This window comes from Mobula birostris, chromosome 3, assembly GCF_030028105.1.
Source record: "Mobula birostris isolate sMobBir1 chromosome 3, sMobBir1.hap1, whole genome shotgun sequence".
Lineage (NCBI taxonomy): Eukaryota > Metazoa > Chordata > Chondrichthyes > Myliobatiformes > Myliobatidae > Mobula > Mobula birostris.
The window spans coordinates 58,483,550-58,499,889 of NC_092372.1; the positions used below are offsets into that span (position 1 = coordinate 58,483,550).

A 16,340-nucleotide genomic window follows, 5' to 3' on the forward strand; every position below is an offset into this window, starting at 1 on the left:
ATTAAGAGGTAATGGTAAGTTTCTAGAAAATTTGCTTGGGTCTTAGGTAATGCAGTTTTAGGTAAATTTATTTAAGAATTAAGGACATTTATTAAAGAAAAGGAGTACAGTCTTGTGGTTCACTGGCAGAATGCAACTTTATTTATGAACATAGAACTACTAAACAGGAGGAAAATTTCATAGGTAAAGTTACAATGAGGTTATGAGTGCATTGTCAGTTGGATTGGTTTTGATCATTCGTTTAAGGGAAAAATGGTAATTATTTAAATCAAAGGAAGAATATGGTTATGGGGTGAAGAAGGAAGTTGGATCTCTTTTGGATTATTTTGGAATACAGGGCATTGTGGCATAGTCTTAAAAGCCTGGATTAATAATAATTCACTTGAGGCGATAATCCAGAGGTATGTATTTGAATGCTGCCATGATAACCAAGAATTTTAAAATTTAGTTAGTTTAATGAATCAGAAATGAAAATGATAATATCCTTCATGGTGACTGTAATGTGATTGGAAGATTGTACATTCTGGTACGAGAGGGAAAGCAACCAGAAGTCGTGATACATGTTGGTACCAACGACATAGGCAGGAAGGGGTATGAGGTTCTGAAGTGTGAGTTTCGGGAACTAGGCAGAAGGCTGAAGAACAGGACCTCAAGGGTGGCGTTCTCAGGATTGCTGCCAGTGCTACGTGACAGTGATGGTAAGAATTGGAAGAGATGGCAGTTGAATGCGTGGCTGAGGAGTTGGTGCAGGGAGCAGGGTTTTAGATTTTTGGATCATTGGGATCTCTTCTGGGGAAGGTGGGACCTGTACAGATTGGACGGGTTGCACCTGAACTCGAGGGGAGCAATATCCTTGCAGGTAGGTTTGCTAGCATGGTTCGGGAGGGTTTAAACTAATTTGCGAGGGGGATGGGACCCGGAGCGATAGAGCAGTGAAAGAAGTGCATGGAGTAAAGCCAGATCTAACATATAGAGAGGCTTTGAGGAAAGAAAAGCAGAATAAATGGTGTAAAGGTAGTAAGGTAGAAGGGCTGAAATGTGTGTACCTCAATGCAAGAAGCATCAGGAACAAAGGTGATGAACTGAGAGCTTGGATACATAAATGGAATTATGATGTAGTGGCCATTACAGAGACTTGGCTGGCACCAGGACAGGAATGGATTCTCAATATTCCTGGATTTCAGTGCTTTAAAAGGGATAGATAGGGGGGAGAAAGGGGAGGAGGGGTGGCATTACTGGTCAGGGATACTATTACAGCTACAGAAAGGGTGGGTAATATAGCAGGATCCTCTTTTGAGTCAGTATGGGTGGAAGTCAGGAACAGGAAGGGAGCAGTTACTCTATTGAGGGTATTCTATAGGCCCCCTGGTAGCAGCAGAGATACAGAGGAGCAGATTGGGAGGCAGATTTTGGAAAGGTGCAAAAATAACAGGGTTGTTATCATGAGTGACTTTAACTTCCCTAATATTGATTGGCACCTGATTAGTTCCAAGGGTTTAGATGGGGCAGAGTTTGCTAAGTGTGTCCAGGACGGATTCCTGTCACAGTATGTGGACAGGCCGATTAGGGGGAATGCCATACTAGATCTAGTACTAGGTAATGAACCGGGTCAGGTCACAGGTCTCTCAGTGGATGAGCATCTGGGGGACAGTGACCACCACTCCCTGGTCTTTAGCATTATCATGGAAAAGGATAGGATCAGGGAGGACAGGAAAATTTTTAATTGGGGAAGGACAAATTATGAGGCTATAAGGCTGGAACTTGCAGGTGTGAATTGGGATGATGTTTTTTGCAGGGAAATGTACTATGGACATGTGGTCGATGTTTAGAGATCTCTTGCAGGATGTTTAAGGATAAATTTGTCCCGGTGAGGAAGATAAAGAATGGTAGGGTGAAGGAAATATGGGTGACAAGTGAGGTGGAAAATCTAGTCAGGAGGAAGAAGGCAGCATACATAAGGTTTAGGAAGCAAAGATCAGATGGGTCTATTGAGGAATACAGGGAAGCAAGAAAGGAGCTTAAGGGGCTGAGAAGAGCAAGAAGGGGGCATGAGAAGGCCTTGGCGAGTAGGGTAAAGGAAAGCCCCAAGGCATTCTTCAATTATGTGAAGGAAAAAAGGATGACAGGAGTGAAGGTAGGATCGATTAGAGATAAAGGTGGGAAGATGTGCCTGGAGGCTGTGGAAGTGAGCGAGGTCCTCAATGAATACTTCTCTTCGGTATTCACCAATGAGAGGGAACTTGACGATGGTGAGGACAATATGAGTGAGGTTGATGTTCTAGAACATGTTGTTATTAAGGGAGAGGAGGTGTTGGAGTTGTTAAAATACATTAGGACGGAGAAGTCCCCGGGGCCTGATGGAATATTCCCTAGGCTGCTCCACAAGGCGAGGGAAGAGATTGCTGAGCCTCTGGCTAGGATCTTTATGCCCTCGTTGTCCACGGGAATGGTACCGAAGGATTGGAGGGAGGTGAATGTTGTCCCCTTGTTGAAAAAAGGTAGTAGGGATAGTCCGGGTAATTATAGACCAGTGAGCCTTATGTCCGTGGTGGGAAAGCTGTTGGAAAAGATTCTTAGAGATAGGATCTGTGGGCATTTAGAGAATCATGGTCTGATCAGGGACAGTCAGCATGGCTTTGTGAAGGGCAGATCGTGTCTGACAAGCCTGATAGAGTTCTTTGAGGAGGTGACCAGGCATATAGATGAGGGTGGTGTAGTGGATGTGATCTATATGGATTTTAGTAAGGCATTTGACAAGGTTCCACACGGTAGGCTTATTCCGAAAGTTAGATGTCATGGGATCCAGGTAAGTTTGGCCAGGTGGATTCAGAATTGGCTTGCCTGCAGAAGGCAGAGGGTTGTAGTGGAGGGAGTACATTCAGATTGGAGGATTGTGACTAGTGGTGTCCCACAAGGATCTCTTCTGGGAACTCTACTTTTCGTGATTTTTATTAACGACCTCGATGTGGGGGTAGAAGGGTGGGTTGGCAAGTTTGCAGATGACACAAAGGTTGGTGGTGTTGTAGATAGTGTAGAGGATTGTCGGAGATTGCAGAGAGACATTGATAGGATGCAGAAGTGGGCTGAGAAGTGGCAGATGGAGTTCAACCTGGAGACGTGTGAGGTGGTACACTTTGGAAGGACAAACTCCAAGGCAGAGTACAAAGTAAATGGCAGGATATTTGGTAGTGTGGAGGAGCAGAGGGATCTGGGGGTACATGTCCACAGATCCCTGAAAGCTGCCTCACAGGTGGATAGGGTAGTTAGGAAAGCTTATGGGGTGTTAGCTTTCATAAGTTGAGGGATAGAGTTTAAGAGTCGCGATGTAATGATGCAGCTCTATAAAACTCTGGTTAGGCCACACTTGGAGTACTGTGTCCAGTTCTGGTCGCCTCACTATAGGAAGGATGTGGAAGCATTGGAAAGGGTACAGAGGAGATTTACCAGGATGCTGGCTGATTTAGAGAGTATGCATTATGATCAGAGATTAAGGGATCTAGGGCTTTACTCTCTGGAGAGAAGGAGGATGAGAGGAGACATGATAGAGGTGTACAAGATAATAAGAGGAATAGATAGAGTGGATAGCCAGTGCCTCTTCCCCAGGGCACCACTGCACAATACAAGAGGACATGGCTTTAAGGTAAGGTGTGGGAAGTTCAAGGGGGATATCAGAAGAAGGTTTTTTACTCAGAGAGTGGTTGGTCTGTGGAAGGCACTGCCTGAGTCAGTGGTGGAGGCAGATACACTTGTGAAGTTTAAGAGACTACTAGACAGGTATATGGAGGAACTTAAGGTGGGGGGTTATATGGGAGGCAGGGTTTGAGGGTCGGCACAACATTGTGGTCCGAAGGGCCTGTACTGTGCTGTACTATTCTATGTTCTGTGTTCAAAACTAATGTCCTTTATGGCATTTTTCATTCTTATCTCATCTGGTCTATATGTAGCTAATGACATAGTTTTATGTACATAACACTTCATCACCCTCTAAGATGAAGAAAAGTACTGATCATCAATAGGTGCTCCTTCTATCAACTTAAGAAATTAGGTAAAACAATGCTAGCACAGGCAAGCTAAGATGAATGGATTCTGGTAAATGTGTATTTGGTATGCTTCAACATGCTTTTAAGATTTCCATTGTCATTTAATAATATAAAATAATTTATCAGTTTAATGATTAATTGTATAGTCATTTCAACAATTTTTTAAAAATCATTTTAAACATTTTAATTGTATGATAAGCAAATTATCATCTAACTAAATTGATGATTTTCCTCCAGTATAATAACAATACTTACAATTTATTTGTTTACTGTAAACAATGCTGATTTTCAAAAACAATAATGTATATCACTTTCTCAAAATATACAGTTACCCGTGCCAGTCTCCCACGTTTCTTCGAGACTCTTTGATTCCGTGGCTTGACAGAAATTTTGTGCCTAGCTGCAGAGTTGTTGAGGCGGCTCAGTGACTGTGGGACTGCATCAAGGTTAATCGATTCAATGGTTCCGCCAGACCTTGCAGAAGGTGGGGTGCTGGTGGGCCTTGACGATCGAGCTGTTGGAACCTATAAAATAGAAGGTACCTCTGGTTTTAAATAATGAGATTTGTAAATTTATCAAAAGTGCAAATAATTATCTCTACTGTTTTAGAGATTTACTTAACTTTAAGTTAGGATTAAAACTAAATTATCTCTGATGCAGGGAAACTGGAAACTAATATAGTAATCATCAGAATATATCTAATTAAGTTTTAGAACTAAAATATTTGTTACTTCTCCCTTCACAAGCATTTCCAGCCCTCATTTTTTACACTTAAATATTTGTGCAGTACAATCTAGAAAAACAATCTATATTGTATCTACAACAGAACACAACAGAATTTACAGACAGAACAAAATTATATCAATTTTATACTAACTGTTTATTTTATCATTCATTTTTTCAGCTTAGAAGATACAAACAAATAGGTTAACCACTTCCTAGTCATAGTGAACATTGTAACATGTTCTTCAGCTTCACTGCCTTTCTCTCCTCACCTTGGGCCTAACCTTTTCGACAGATCATGAGACTGGAGAAGGGAAAATTAAATGGAAGGATAGATTAATACATTATCAATAGAAGTGAATATATGAAAGATAAAGATGGAAAACAAGGGAAAATATTCAAATTTCAGTGGGAATTGCTAATAATAAACAGTATAAGAAAAATGTTTGAAATAAATGTTAGTAAAAAATTAATTTAATATCTAAAATAATATAGTAATTTATTTTCACCTCATCATTCATCTATGCAGATAGAAAACACTGAATGCAAGCCAGATATAATGTGATAAATTTTTCAAAGATAATTAGCATAACATTTATAGATAATGCATCCAGTATTTGTGTCAAAGTCACAGTTATGTATTATTTCTCATTTTTCTAATCCAGAAACTGATCATCAAGGAGTTAGTTTCTTTCTAACTAAATCCTTGCTTGTTTATCGTCTGTTTGTTACACCTTGAAATCTATTTTTACCCTGTTCTGTCCTATTTCAATGACCTAGGTAAACTACTGCAGGTAATGCAGTAAATGTATAACCGATGGTAAAGATGTCTACACCTCGTCTACTAGGCGACTAATTTACCAAGCAGTAACACTCTATCCACAGTGACCATTTTGCACTTTTTGTTGTATGGCATTTTAATTCTTCTACTTACTCTCACATGTACCTTTCAGTTATCATCCCTTGCCATTGCTACTGAGAGGATAAAACTCAAGTTGGAAGAATGAAATATCAATATTTTTGTTTGTATAGCTTACAACCCAATGGCAAAAATAACAAATTTCCTAATTTCAGGTAACCCACACCCTTTGTATTTCCTTCCCACACACACTCACCTGCCCAACTAGTTTTCTTCGCCCTTTGTTCTCCACCCCATTCCCACCCTCTCCCCACATCACCTCCTTCCCCACTACCACCTACTAACCACTATACCTCCACTCCTTCCCCATCTGATTACATCTGCCCGTCTTACCCTCTCCGTATGGTTCCAGCGATCATCCCAACTCCCTCCATTCCCTTTCTGCTCCCTCAGCCCTCACGCTGGGTTTCAACCCGCAATGTCAACCTACACCTTTTGCCCCCACATGTGCTGGTGTCATTCATTTTCATGAAAAGGCTCCAAACCCATGCATTCATTTTACAGTGTTAGTTGTTAACTATTAGAGAGGTCATTAGCTATTTCTTACTGAGAAACTTCCCATTCAAACTTGAAGGGCACAAATTCAGAATCTCTTCAAAGCTGCTAGTGTTTTTTTTGTGTGGATGTTTCCGCTTTTAGAAACATTAACATTGTGATTAAATTAATGGGAAGCCTCCAGTAAGGAGAATATTACAAGTGCATCTATTTTGTGAGCAATATTCATGAATACATTATCAGATCCATTGTTATGAAAATATACCTAGGACCACGAAAATAATCATTTGGATGACAAGGGGAAAACATGGGCAGCCTTATTTCTGAAAATATGATTCATGACTTTACACAAAGTACTTGATGATCTGCTGAGCTGGAGAAAAATGAACACTTACCCTGAATCCCAAACCTGGTAATTGGATTTCTTGCTGGATGCATTCTTCTAATGCACTTCTGGAAGACCCATCAACTTCTGCATTGGCTCTGGTATTGTCCATTTTCTTCACAGTAAGAGTCTGTAGTGGTTGACTAAATTTAATGTTTCTTTCCGGCTGGTGCTAAAATTTGGCACAACATGTAAAATGAGTTTTTTTTCATGTTTGGAAATTCTTTACTGTCAAATTATAACTACTAACAACATGCCAAAGCAAGACTCAAACACCACATGTATTCATTATCTTGCTTTAGTTCCATGTCCAAGTTTTATTCACAAAGACGCATTGAAGTGCATTTAATTTTACCATCCTCTTCTGTGAAAATATTAATAGTTTCATTGATCCCATCTAACACTGAAGGGAACAAGTATTCAATGGAATGCAGACAACGTGTTAAAAGCAATTCTGCCCATTGGGAAGATGATATGGTAATTTATTGTGCCATATATACAACACAAATAATTTAAAAGATTGTATTTTTTTCTACCCAAGGTAGGATACACAGAATCAAGGCAGCACCTTCCAGACTATCTGCCAACTACCATCTAGAAGGACAAGAACAACAGATACCTGGGAACACCATCACTTGGAAATCCCCCTCCAAGTCACTCACCATCCTGACTTGGAAACTTATCACTGTTCCTTCATTGTCGCTTCATCAAAATCATGGAATTCCTCCCCAACAGCACTATGGGTGTACCTACCCCCCAGGGACTGCAGCGGTTCAAGATGGCAGTTCATCACCCCTTCTCAAGGGCAACCAGGGATGGGCAATAAACACTGCCTGAGCTGGTGATGCCCACATCCCATAAATGAATAAATAAAAATGTAAAAAATTCAATCGTGCTTGGTATATTTTTCCACAAATGGGAAAGATCATTATTGAAAAATATATATTATGAGTAGTTAAAACAAAAAGAATAGCATAGCATATATAAATATTGAATACATTATCCTTCTCTTTTGATAGGCTTGTTCACTATACAATATATCTGAGCAAGATAAATGAACATCATAGACTAAATAACAGAGTTGAGAAAGCATGACTGACAAGCAGAGAGCATACCTTGGGAAAATAAAGTGAGCACTACCGGAAAATAGTAATGTGAAGCATCAGAAAGGGCATTCAGTAGTGTCCAGGAAAATGTACAGAATAAAAAAAAATGAGGGCAGACCAAATAGTACTGAAGAACAAACTTGAAAAAGAATAAAGGGAACAAGGTTTAGGAAGAAGGCACAAACTAAACAGCTTACAAAGGAAAATACAAAGTGAACTGGAGAAGAGGGCGGAAAGTAACTGATTGTTGAAAGCAGTGACACCGCTTCTCCTGAAGTTGACACTATTGCTGAATCCTGTCCTCATTTAATTACTCCCTCCATCTGGTATCAACAAGTAAGTGAGTAGATGTTAAATGGAAAAGACGAAAGTTATGACTACATCTTTGCAGTAGTGCTGGTAACGTGTGCTACAGAGCTAGTATCTATCAATTGCAGCAGAGCAAAAACACAAGTATATGACAAAAAAAATAAGGGATTCACTTTATTTTCTGTCATCAAAAAACAGGATAGATCTAGTCCAGCTAATTACTACTCATGTCAGTCAACACTCAAATCACTGAAACATGATGGCAGGATCATTGACAATGTTTTCAAGGAACCTTGATTGAAATATAAAAAAAGGATGACATCCAGAAGTGAGGTGACATCAAGAAGGCATGTGACTCTGGCATCATGGAGTTTCTTATTGTTCAAAGTAAATTTTATTATCAAAATACTTATATGTCACCATATACAACCTGAGATTCATTTTCTTCCGGCCATACTCAAAAAATCCGTAGAATAATAACCATAACAGAATCAATGAAAGACTGGCCAACTAGGGTGTTCAACCAGAGTGCAGAAGGCAACAAACTGTGAAAATACAAAAGAAAAAAAATAAACAAGCAATAAATATTGAGAATATGATATGAGGAGTCCTTGAAAGTGAGGCCATTGGTTGTGGGAAATTTTCAATGATGGTGCAAGTGAAGTTGAGTGAAGTTATTCCCTTTGGTTCAAGAGCCTGATGGTTGAGGGGAAATAACTGTTTCTGAACGTGGTGGTGCGGGTCCTAAAGCTCTGGACCTTCTTCGTTGAGAAGAGAGCATGCCTTGGATGGTGGGGCCACTGAAGATTGACACTGCTTTCCTGTAACAATGTTTCATGTAGACGTGCTCAATGGTGGAGAGGGCTTTACCCCTGATGGACTGGGCCATATCCACTACTTCTTGTAGGATTTTCCTTTCAAGGGCATTGGTGTTTCTATACCAGGCTGTGATACACTATACATCTATAGAAGTTTGTCAAAGTTTTAGATGTCCTGCCGAATCTTCACAAACCCCTAAGGAAGTGGAGGGACTGCAGTGCTTTCTTCGTAATTACACTTACATGCTGGGCCCAGACAGGTTCTCCAAAATAAAAACACCAAGGAATTTACAGTTGCTGACCCTCTTCACCTCTGATCCTCCAATGAGGACTGGCTCATGGACCTCTGGCTTCCTTCTGCTGAAGTCTATATTCAGTTCCTTGGTCTTGCTGACTTTGATTAAGAGGTTGTTGTTATGATACCATTCAGCCAGATTTTCAATCTCACTCCTATATATTGATTCATCACCTCTTTTGATTTGGCCTGCAATAGTGATGTCATCAGCAAACGAATATGGCATTAGAGCTGTGCTTAGCCACACAGCCATAAGTGTAAAGGGAGTAGAGCTGGGGGCTAAGCACACAGCCTTGTGGTGCACCTGTGCTGATGGAGATTGTGGAGGAGATGTTGTTGCCAATCTGAACTGACTGGAGTCTGCGAGGGAGTCCAGGAACCTATGGCACAAGGAAGTACTGAGGCCAAGGTCTTGGAGCCTATTGATTAGTTTTCAGGAGATGATGGTATTCAATGCTGAGCTGTAGTTGATAAAGAACATCCTGAAGTATGCACCTCTGGTGTCCAGATGTTCCAGGGTTGACTGAGGAACCAATGAGATATCATATGCTGTGGACCTGTTGCTCCGCAGGCAAATTGGAGCAGATCCAAGTCACCTCTCAGGCAGGAGCTGATGTGTTTCATCACCAACCTCTCAAAATACCTCATCACTGTGGATGTAAGTGCTTCTGGGCAATAGCCATTGAAGCAGGTCACCACGTTTTTCTTGTGCACCAGTATAACTGAAGCCTGTCATACCCAATGCGAGAGGGTACGTGTGGTTGTTTTTCATCTGAATCCCCCTACTGTTGTAAGTATTCCTCAGGCCAAGGCTCAAACATAGTTAACTGCTTCAAGGCCATTTTGATCTTTCCTCCTTTACAAGGTCAGAAGTTGATACGTTTGTTGAATACTACATTATTTCCTAAATCAGTTCTCAGGTGCTCTATGTCCTGACGGTTCAAGACATGGACACATAAAGCAGTAAGTAACATCTGTACCACTTGAAACAAGAGGGAGCCAAATCACTTCCTGCCACTTCCACCTCTCGACTTCACACCATCAGCTGACCAGAATGTAACTGGATCGGGAATATTAATACTGTGATCAAGTTCTAGGCAATTGACAAGGAATGACTTACCTTTTGTTTTCACAAGGCATCTACAAGGTACAAGGCAGCAGTGCAAGGGAACAATCTCCATTTGCCAAAGAGCGCAGTTCCAAAATTGCTTGTGAATTGTGACAGCAACCAGGGCAACGTAGCCCCCGCGGCTTTCACCCATATTCCATCCTAAGGTTTGTACCCTCCACCCTGATCACATTGTGTACCATCTACAAAATACACCACAGTTACTTATTAAGGCTACCTTAACAGCACCTCCCTAACCTGTGACCTCTATTACCATAAAGGAAAGGCAGAAGCTGCAAGAGAACATCATAACTTGCAGGTTCTCCTTGAAGTTACCTAGCTGGAAATATATCAATATTCCTTCATCATTGCTTGGTCAAGACCTTGGAACACTGTACGTGTACCTTTATTACACAGAATGCACTGATTCAAGAAGCCGTTCACCACCATCTTCTCAAAAACAATTAAGGATCAAAAACAAATACTGGTATTTTCATTATGAGTGAATATTAAAAAAAATTCTGATATCATAGCTGGACAGAAAGTTGAAAGCCTACTCACTTGAAAAAGGTAAAGGGAATGAATGTACTTGTGCCAGAGTAATATTCAATAAGATAGGCTCAAAGATGCCTTAGAGTAAGGTTTAAGTGACGTGAAAAATAGATAATAATTCTGCCTCAAGTACAATGAAATTAGAGTTAACAATAGCAGTACAGAGGTACACAACAGAAAATTCAAACAACTTTCTTTTGACAATTTTCCTGTAGAATAACCAAGCAAGAAGCCAACAAACTCAGCTCCATTGTCGTCATCAGATTCATACCTTTGAGTCTCTTATCTACTGTTTTTCCTCTGAAATTACTTGACATTTATGTTCTGTGGCAATAAGCCTCTCCACAAGTGATGTTTTTCTCCCTAATCATCTGTTGCAGCCTTGACTGTAACCCACACCTAGTGAAAGAGAATTGAACAGCAACCCACACTGAATTATCTGAGAAGGTCTCTTGTATCTCAGACAGCTTGAAATTAAAATTCCATCGGAACATAAATTATGTAGCGTGTTTATTAATAGCAGAAAAGATAAACAGTTCCACTGACAGATTGGTTTACAGAACAGACGTTTCCCCTTTGATGCAAAAGGTATTGAAGGTACCCAAAATACTCTTACTGTTACTGGATCTGATTAACTGCTTTCCATAGTTTCATGCTGTGAGGTTCTAACCTTCTCCAAAGCTGCTGAGGTTTCTGTTAAAGACCTCAGAAAACTGGGAACATATTACCACATATATATAGAAGTAAAATATTGCAGATGTTGGACATCCGTAAGGACAGTAAATGAAAAATAAAATACCAGAATTCTGGGAGAAGCAGCTCTGAGAATTTAAATTGTGGAAACAGAGGACCAGTGTTTAAATGCAACAGAAACAGAGGCCACAGGAATTTAAGCACAACAAAAATAGATGCCTGTAGAGTTTAATGAGAAGAGCTGAACCCCAGAAGATTATCAATTATGGGAACAGAGATCCTGCAGGTTTAAACAACAGAGGCACTGAGAGCAAAAACCCACTTAGAGATAGATCCTTAAGATTTAAACACAATGCTTATAGAGATCCTAAGCATTTAAAAATATTGTAATCTGGGTTAGATGTTGTAATAACAGACTTCAAAAGGCCTTTTTAAACTCCTAAATTTTTCATTTAAATAATACTGGAAAGGTAAGATATTGAACAGAACAGCTCAAAACATCCTCTGCACTGACTATAATATTAAAGTTAAAAAGTTTAATGTAAATTTGTTATCAAAGTGCATACTATATATGTCACCATATACAACCCTCAGATTCATTTTCTTACTGGTATATTCAATAAAACTGTAGAACAAAACTACATAACATAATAAATGAAAGACCGCACCAGCTGGGGCATTCAACCTGTGTGCAAAAGACAACAAACTGTGTAAATACAAAATGAAAGAAATAATAAATAAATAATAAACACATAAACAAATAATCAATAAATATCAAGAACATGATGGGAGCGTCGGGCCGCAGGAGGAGCCGGATTGGGTTCGAAGCAGCTGACCTGGATGCAGGCCATGCTACTAAAGGCACTGGAATTGGAGCACGAAGGCAGTGTGCAGAGAAACTCCGAGCGACTGTCTTGGATGTTTCTTTCGCGATGACAAGATCCTGTTGGACATTGATTGCTTCAAGCCTGTTTCCCTTGTTTGGTGGTGAGACAGGAGGTGTGGCAGCAGAGTCACCTCTGTTATAGCGAGGACTATGCCTCAAGCCGTGGGCTTGACAGCTGCTGCAGACCAGGTGAAGAAAGACAATGGAGGTGTTGTAGCGTGGCATCCATGCTTGCTTGGGGGTGGACTCTCCTGTCGGAGCTGCCCCCCAGTGTTGGATCGCTGGAACTACAGGTTGGAGTGCAGGGAACCATCAATTTGTGGGACTTGCCGCTCAGGGTCTTGGATGAAAAATGTGTTTTCCTGAGTGACTATGTTCTTTTTTAAATCTCTCATTACTTCTGAATGTACATGTATGTTTTTACACCTCGACCCCAGAGGAATGATGCCTTGTTCAGTTGCATCCGTGTATGATTTGAATGAAAATTAAATTACTTGACTTTGAAAAGTCCTTGAAAGTGAGTCCATTGGTTGTGGGAATATTTAATGATGGGGCAAGTGAAGTTGAGTGGTTATCCTCTCTGGTTCAAAAGCCAAATGGCTGAGGGGTAATAACTATTCCTTAACCTAGTGGTGTGAGTCCTGAAGCTCCCGTGTCTTCTTCCTGATGACAGCAGCAAGAAGAGAGAATTACCTGGATGGAGGGGGACCCTGATGATGAATGCTGTTTTCCTGCAATTGCATTTCATGTAGATGTGCTCACTGGGGTGGGGGGGAGGACTTTACCCTTGATATTAATCAGACTAATTCCATTTGCCAGCATATGCCCTGTATCCCTCTATTTCCCCTTCCACATTACTCCATCTGCCAGCCAACACCACCTCACCAGCATTCACCTATCACTTGCCAGCTTTGCCTCACTCTTCCCCCTCACCTCTTTATATTCACCATTCCACTCTTTCAGTCCAGATGAAGGCTCTCAATCAGAAACACAGACTGTCCCATTTCCCTCCATAGGTGTGGCCTGACCCGCTGAATTTATCCAGCTGCTCATTTTCTGCTCCAGATTGCAGCATCTGCAGTCTCGTATGCCTCCCTCTAATTCCTGTTCATTGCTTCTTAAATGTTGCCATCATATCTACTTCCATTACCTCCTCCTGTGTTCTCTGTGTAAATTAATTTCACTGTGCTTTTTGCAGAAACAGGAGAATTGGATATGACGTTTCTTTTACTATACCATCACACCGCAGTCCAAGTAAAGCAGCTGCACTATGGGATTTGGTGCTTTCATTGCGCTCTTGGACATATTGGAGAATATAAGAAACAAAAGCTCGAAGAGGCGAGATGGCCTCTCAAGATTCTGGCTGTCCCTCACTTTGCAGAGTAAAAGGAAGCACAGCAAGTGTGCATCTGGAAGGCAAGGTGTGCAGTTCCTATCAAACATACTCATTACTGCTAGATCTTGGGATTACACTTACTATATTTGAAGATTTGGACACCTTTGAATATATGATGTGTAAGTTGCTTTTAGCAATGTCTAACAACATTTTACTTGAATGAATACATAATGTAGACACAAAACCTGTAGTACTAGAACAGGAACCTACTGCTAAGGATCAGTTTACATTCTTCCCTGGGTTGAGATGGTACTCATGACATCTGCACATTCTGAAATATTTACATCATTTAGTGTGTTTGACAGCCTACCAGGAACTCCACAGTAGGCAAAGCCCAGTGACAGCCACTCTTACAACAGAAAAGCAGTCAAACATCCAACAGGCCAGAATGAAACGTCTGACCTTAAAGCAAGCGAGGTTAATCGAATCCTTACGGGATGTGAAATCATTTGCTGCTTGTGAATTTCATTGTGAGCTACTGAAAATACTTGACTACTTAATGTTGAAGTGGTCCGTGGTCACAGAGTGTATGTTTGTGATCTTCCGCTGATGCAGCTCATCCACTTCAATGTTCAACGTGTTGTGCATTCAGAAATGTTTTTCTGCACACCACTGTTGTAACACATGGTGAGTTGAGTTACAACCAACTTTCCGTCAGCTTGAACCAGTCTGGCCATTCTCCTCTGAATTCTCTCATTAACAGATATTTTCACCCACAGAACTGCTGCTCTCTGGATGGTTTTGTTTTTCACACCATTCTCTGTAAACTCTAGATGTGCGTGAAAATCCTAAGAGATCACCACTTTCTGAGATACTCAAACCATCTTGAGTGACACCAACAATCATTCCACAGTCAAAGTCAACTAGATCACATTTCTTCCCCATTCTGACATTTGGTTTGAACAACAACTGAACCTCTTGACCAGTTCTGCATGCTTTTATGCATTCAATTGCTGCCACATGATCAGCTGATTAGATATTTGTGTAAACAAGCAGCTGTACAGGTGTACCTAATAAAGTGGCCTCTCAGTGTATAAGTACTGTTAAGGGTACCATCTTTATATTTTCTTCACATTTAAATTAATTTTGTGGCGAATATTATGGAACATCACAGCAGTCAGTTGAAAGTCATCCCTTGCCCAATCTTACAGTTGAATTAAGAGTGTGTACATGAGGGCATGATTTAAATAAGCAATAGTTAGCAAAATACTGTGCAGCAGTTAAAATGCTTAGAGCACGTGTTTTTCTGAAAATATTGGAGTCTGCAGTATTATCTGCTATGTGTGCTGTTCTTCAGCTTTGGTTCAAAGTCAATGTAAGCAAACAAAATGACTTTCCCCGTGATGCGGCCACGCACTCAGAAACTATGCTGAACCTGCACAAAAATTTTTACAGCTGCCGCATTAAAAAACCTTTCATGCCATCGCTCTTCTGTGGATCTCTGAGAGTTAGTAACTTGCTACTCCACTTGTCTCTGTGTGCCGATATCCTTGTAATCAGTGTCAAACTAGTGACAGGAGAAAATGTGCCAGTATATGTACTGTTTGTAAAAGCAATCAGCCTGTCTTGGATTAGAACATAGAACAGTTCAGCCCAGTACAGGCCCTTTGGGCCACTATGCTGGACTGAACCTTGCAGGTAACAATCTCCAGTCTGGCAGTAAATGCCCAAATTATAGGATTATTTCACTCCACTAAAGTGAGGGATTTTATGAACAAGAACCAGTCCATTCCAAACTGAAACTGGTTTGAAACAACCATTGCACTCACAAATAGAATAACGTAAAAGATTTGGTACAAATGATCCAAACGGAAGCTAACAGTCAATGTATATCTTAGGTATTGCCCTGTCATTACAACACATCTCACCTGAAGGGTTCGAACTTTTCCTGGGATGCCTTGCTGAGATGTCACTTGTGCTGTTGTTTGATTGGATGATGAACCCCCTGGGATAAATATACTGTCATGGGATAATGTCCTGGTTCCTATGCTGACAGACCTGTCAACATTTCAGAAATGTACGTTATTACCTTGCTTACAATACACATTATTACCCTGCTTAATATGTATTAATTTTCAAAATGTGCAATTCGGATCCATTATTTTCATCTTTAAGGTTAAGATTCTATATTTCACTTCCTTTGAATTCTCGTAAGTTTTTATCCAATTTTATTTGTCCTCAGTTTTCTTCAGGCTTTCTGACAACTGTGGTCAGGTAGGTGATCATTATTATGATCATAATACCATTACAATATCATTAGTTTCAATATAATTATGGAGAAGGATAGGACTGGACCCAGGGTTGAGATTTTTGATCTCAAAATTTTCCTCAATTTCCTATAATTGGTCACCGAATTACAGGAAAGATGTCAATAAAATTGAGGGAGTAGAGGAGATTTACTAAAATATTGCCTGGGTTTCATCTCCTAAGTTACAAAGAAAGGTTGAACAAGTTAGGTCTTTATTCTTTGGAGCGTAGAAGGTTGAGTGGGGACTTGATAGAGGTACAGTATTTAAAATTATGAGGGGGATAGATAGAGTTGACGTGGATAGGCTTTTTCCATTGAGAGTGGGGAAGATTCAAACAAGAGGACATGAGTTGAGAGTTAAAGAGCA

The 16,340-nt window shown here is 40.4% G+C and overlaps 1 protein-coding gene across 1 annotated transcript in view; it reads right to left on the minus strand.

Annotated features, from left to right (window-relative positions):
- The window catches only part of cracd (capping protein inhibiting regulator of actin dynamics), a 79,341-nt gene that overhangs the window by 39,457 nt on the left and 23,544 nt on the right, over positions 1 to 16,340 (minus strand). The window contains exons 2-4 of the mRNA XM_072251827.1: positions 15,594 to 15,723; positions 6,573 to 6,734; positions 4,373 to 4,564 (exon numbers count right to left, since the gene is read on the minus strand). Of these exons, the coding sequence (XP_072107928.1) occupies positions 4,373 to 4,564; positions 6,573 to 6,674 (294 nt within the window). The 5' untranslated portion in view covers positions 6,675 to 6,734; positions 15,594 to 15,723. The remainder of the gene's footprint in view (positions 1 to 4,372; positions 4,565 to 6,572; positions 6,735 to 15,593; positions 15,724 to 16,340) is intronic.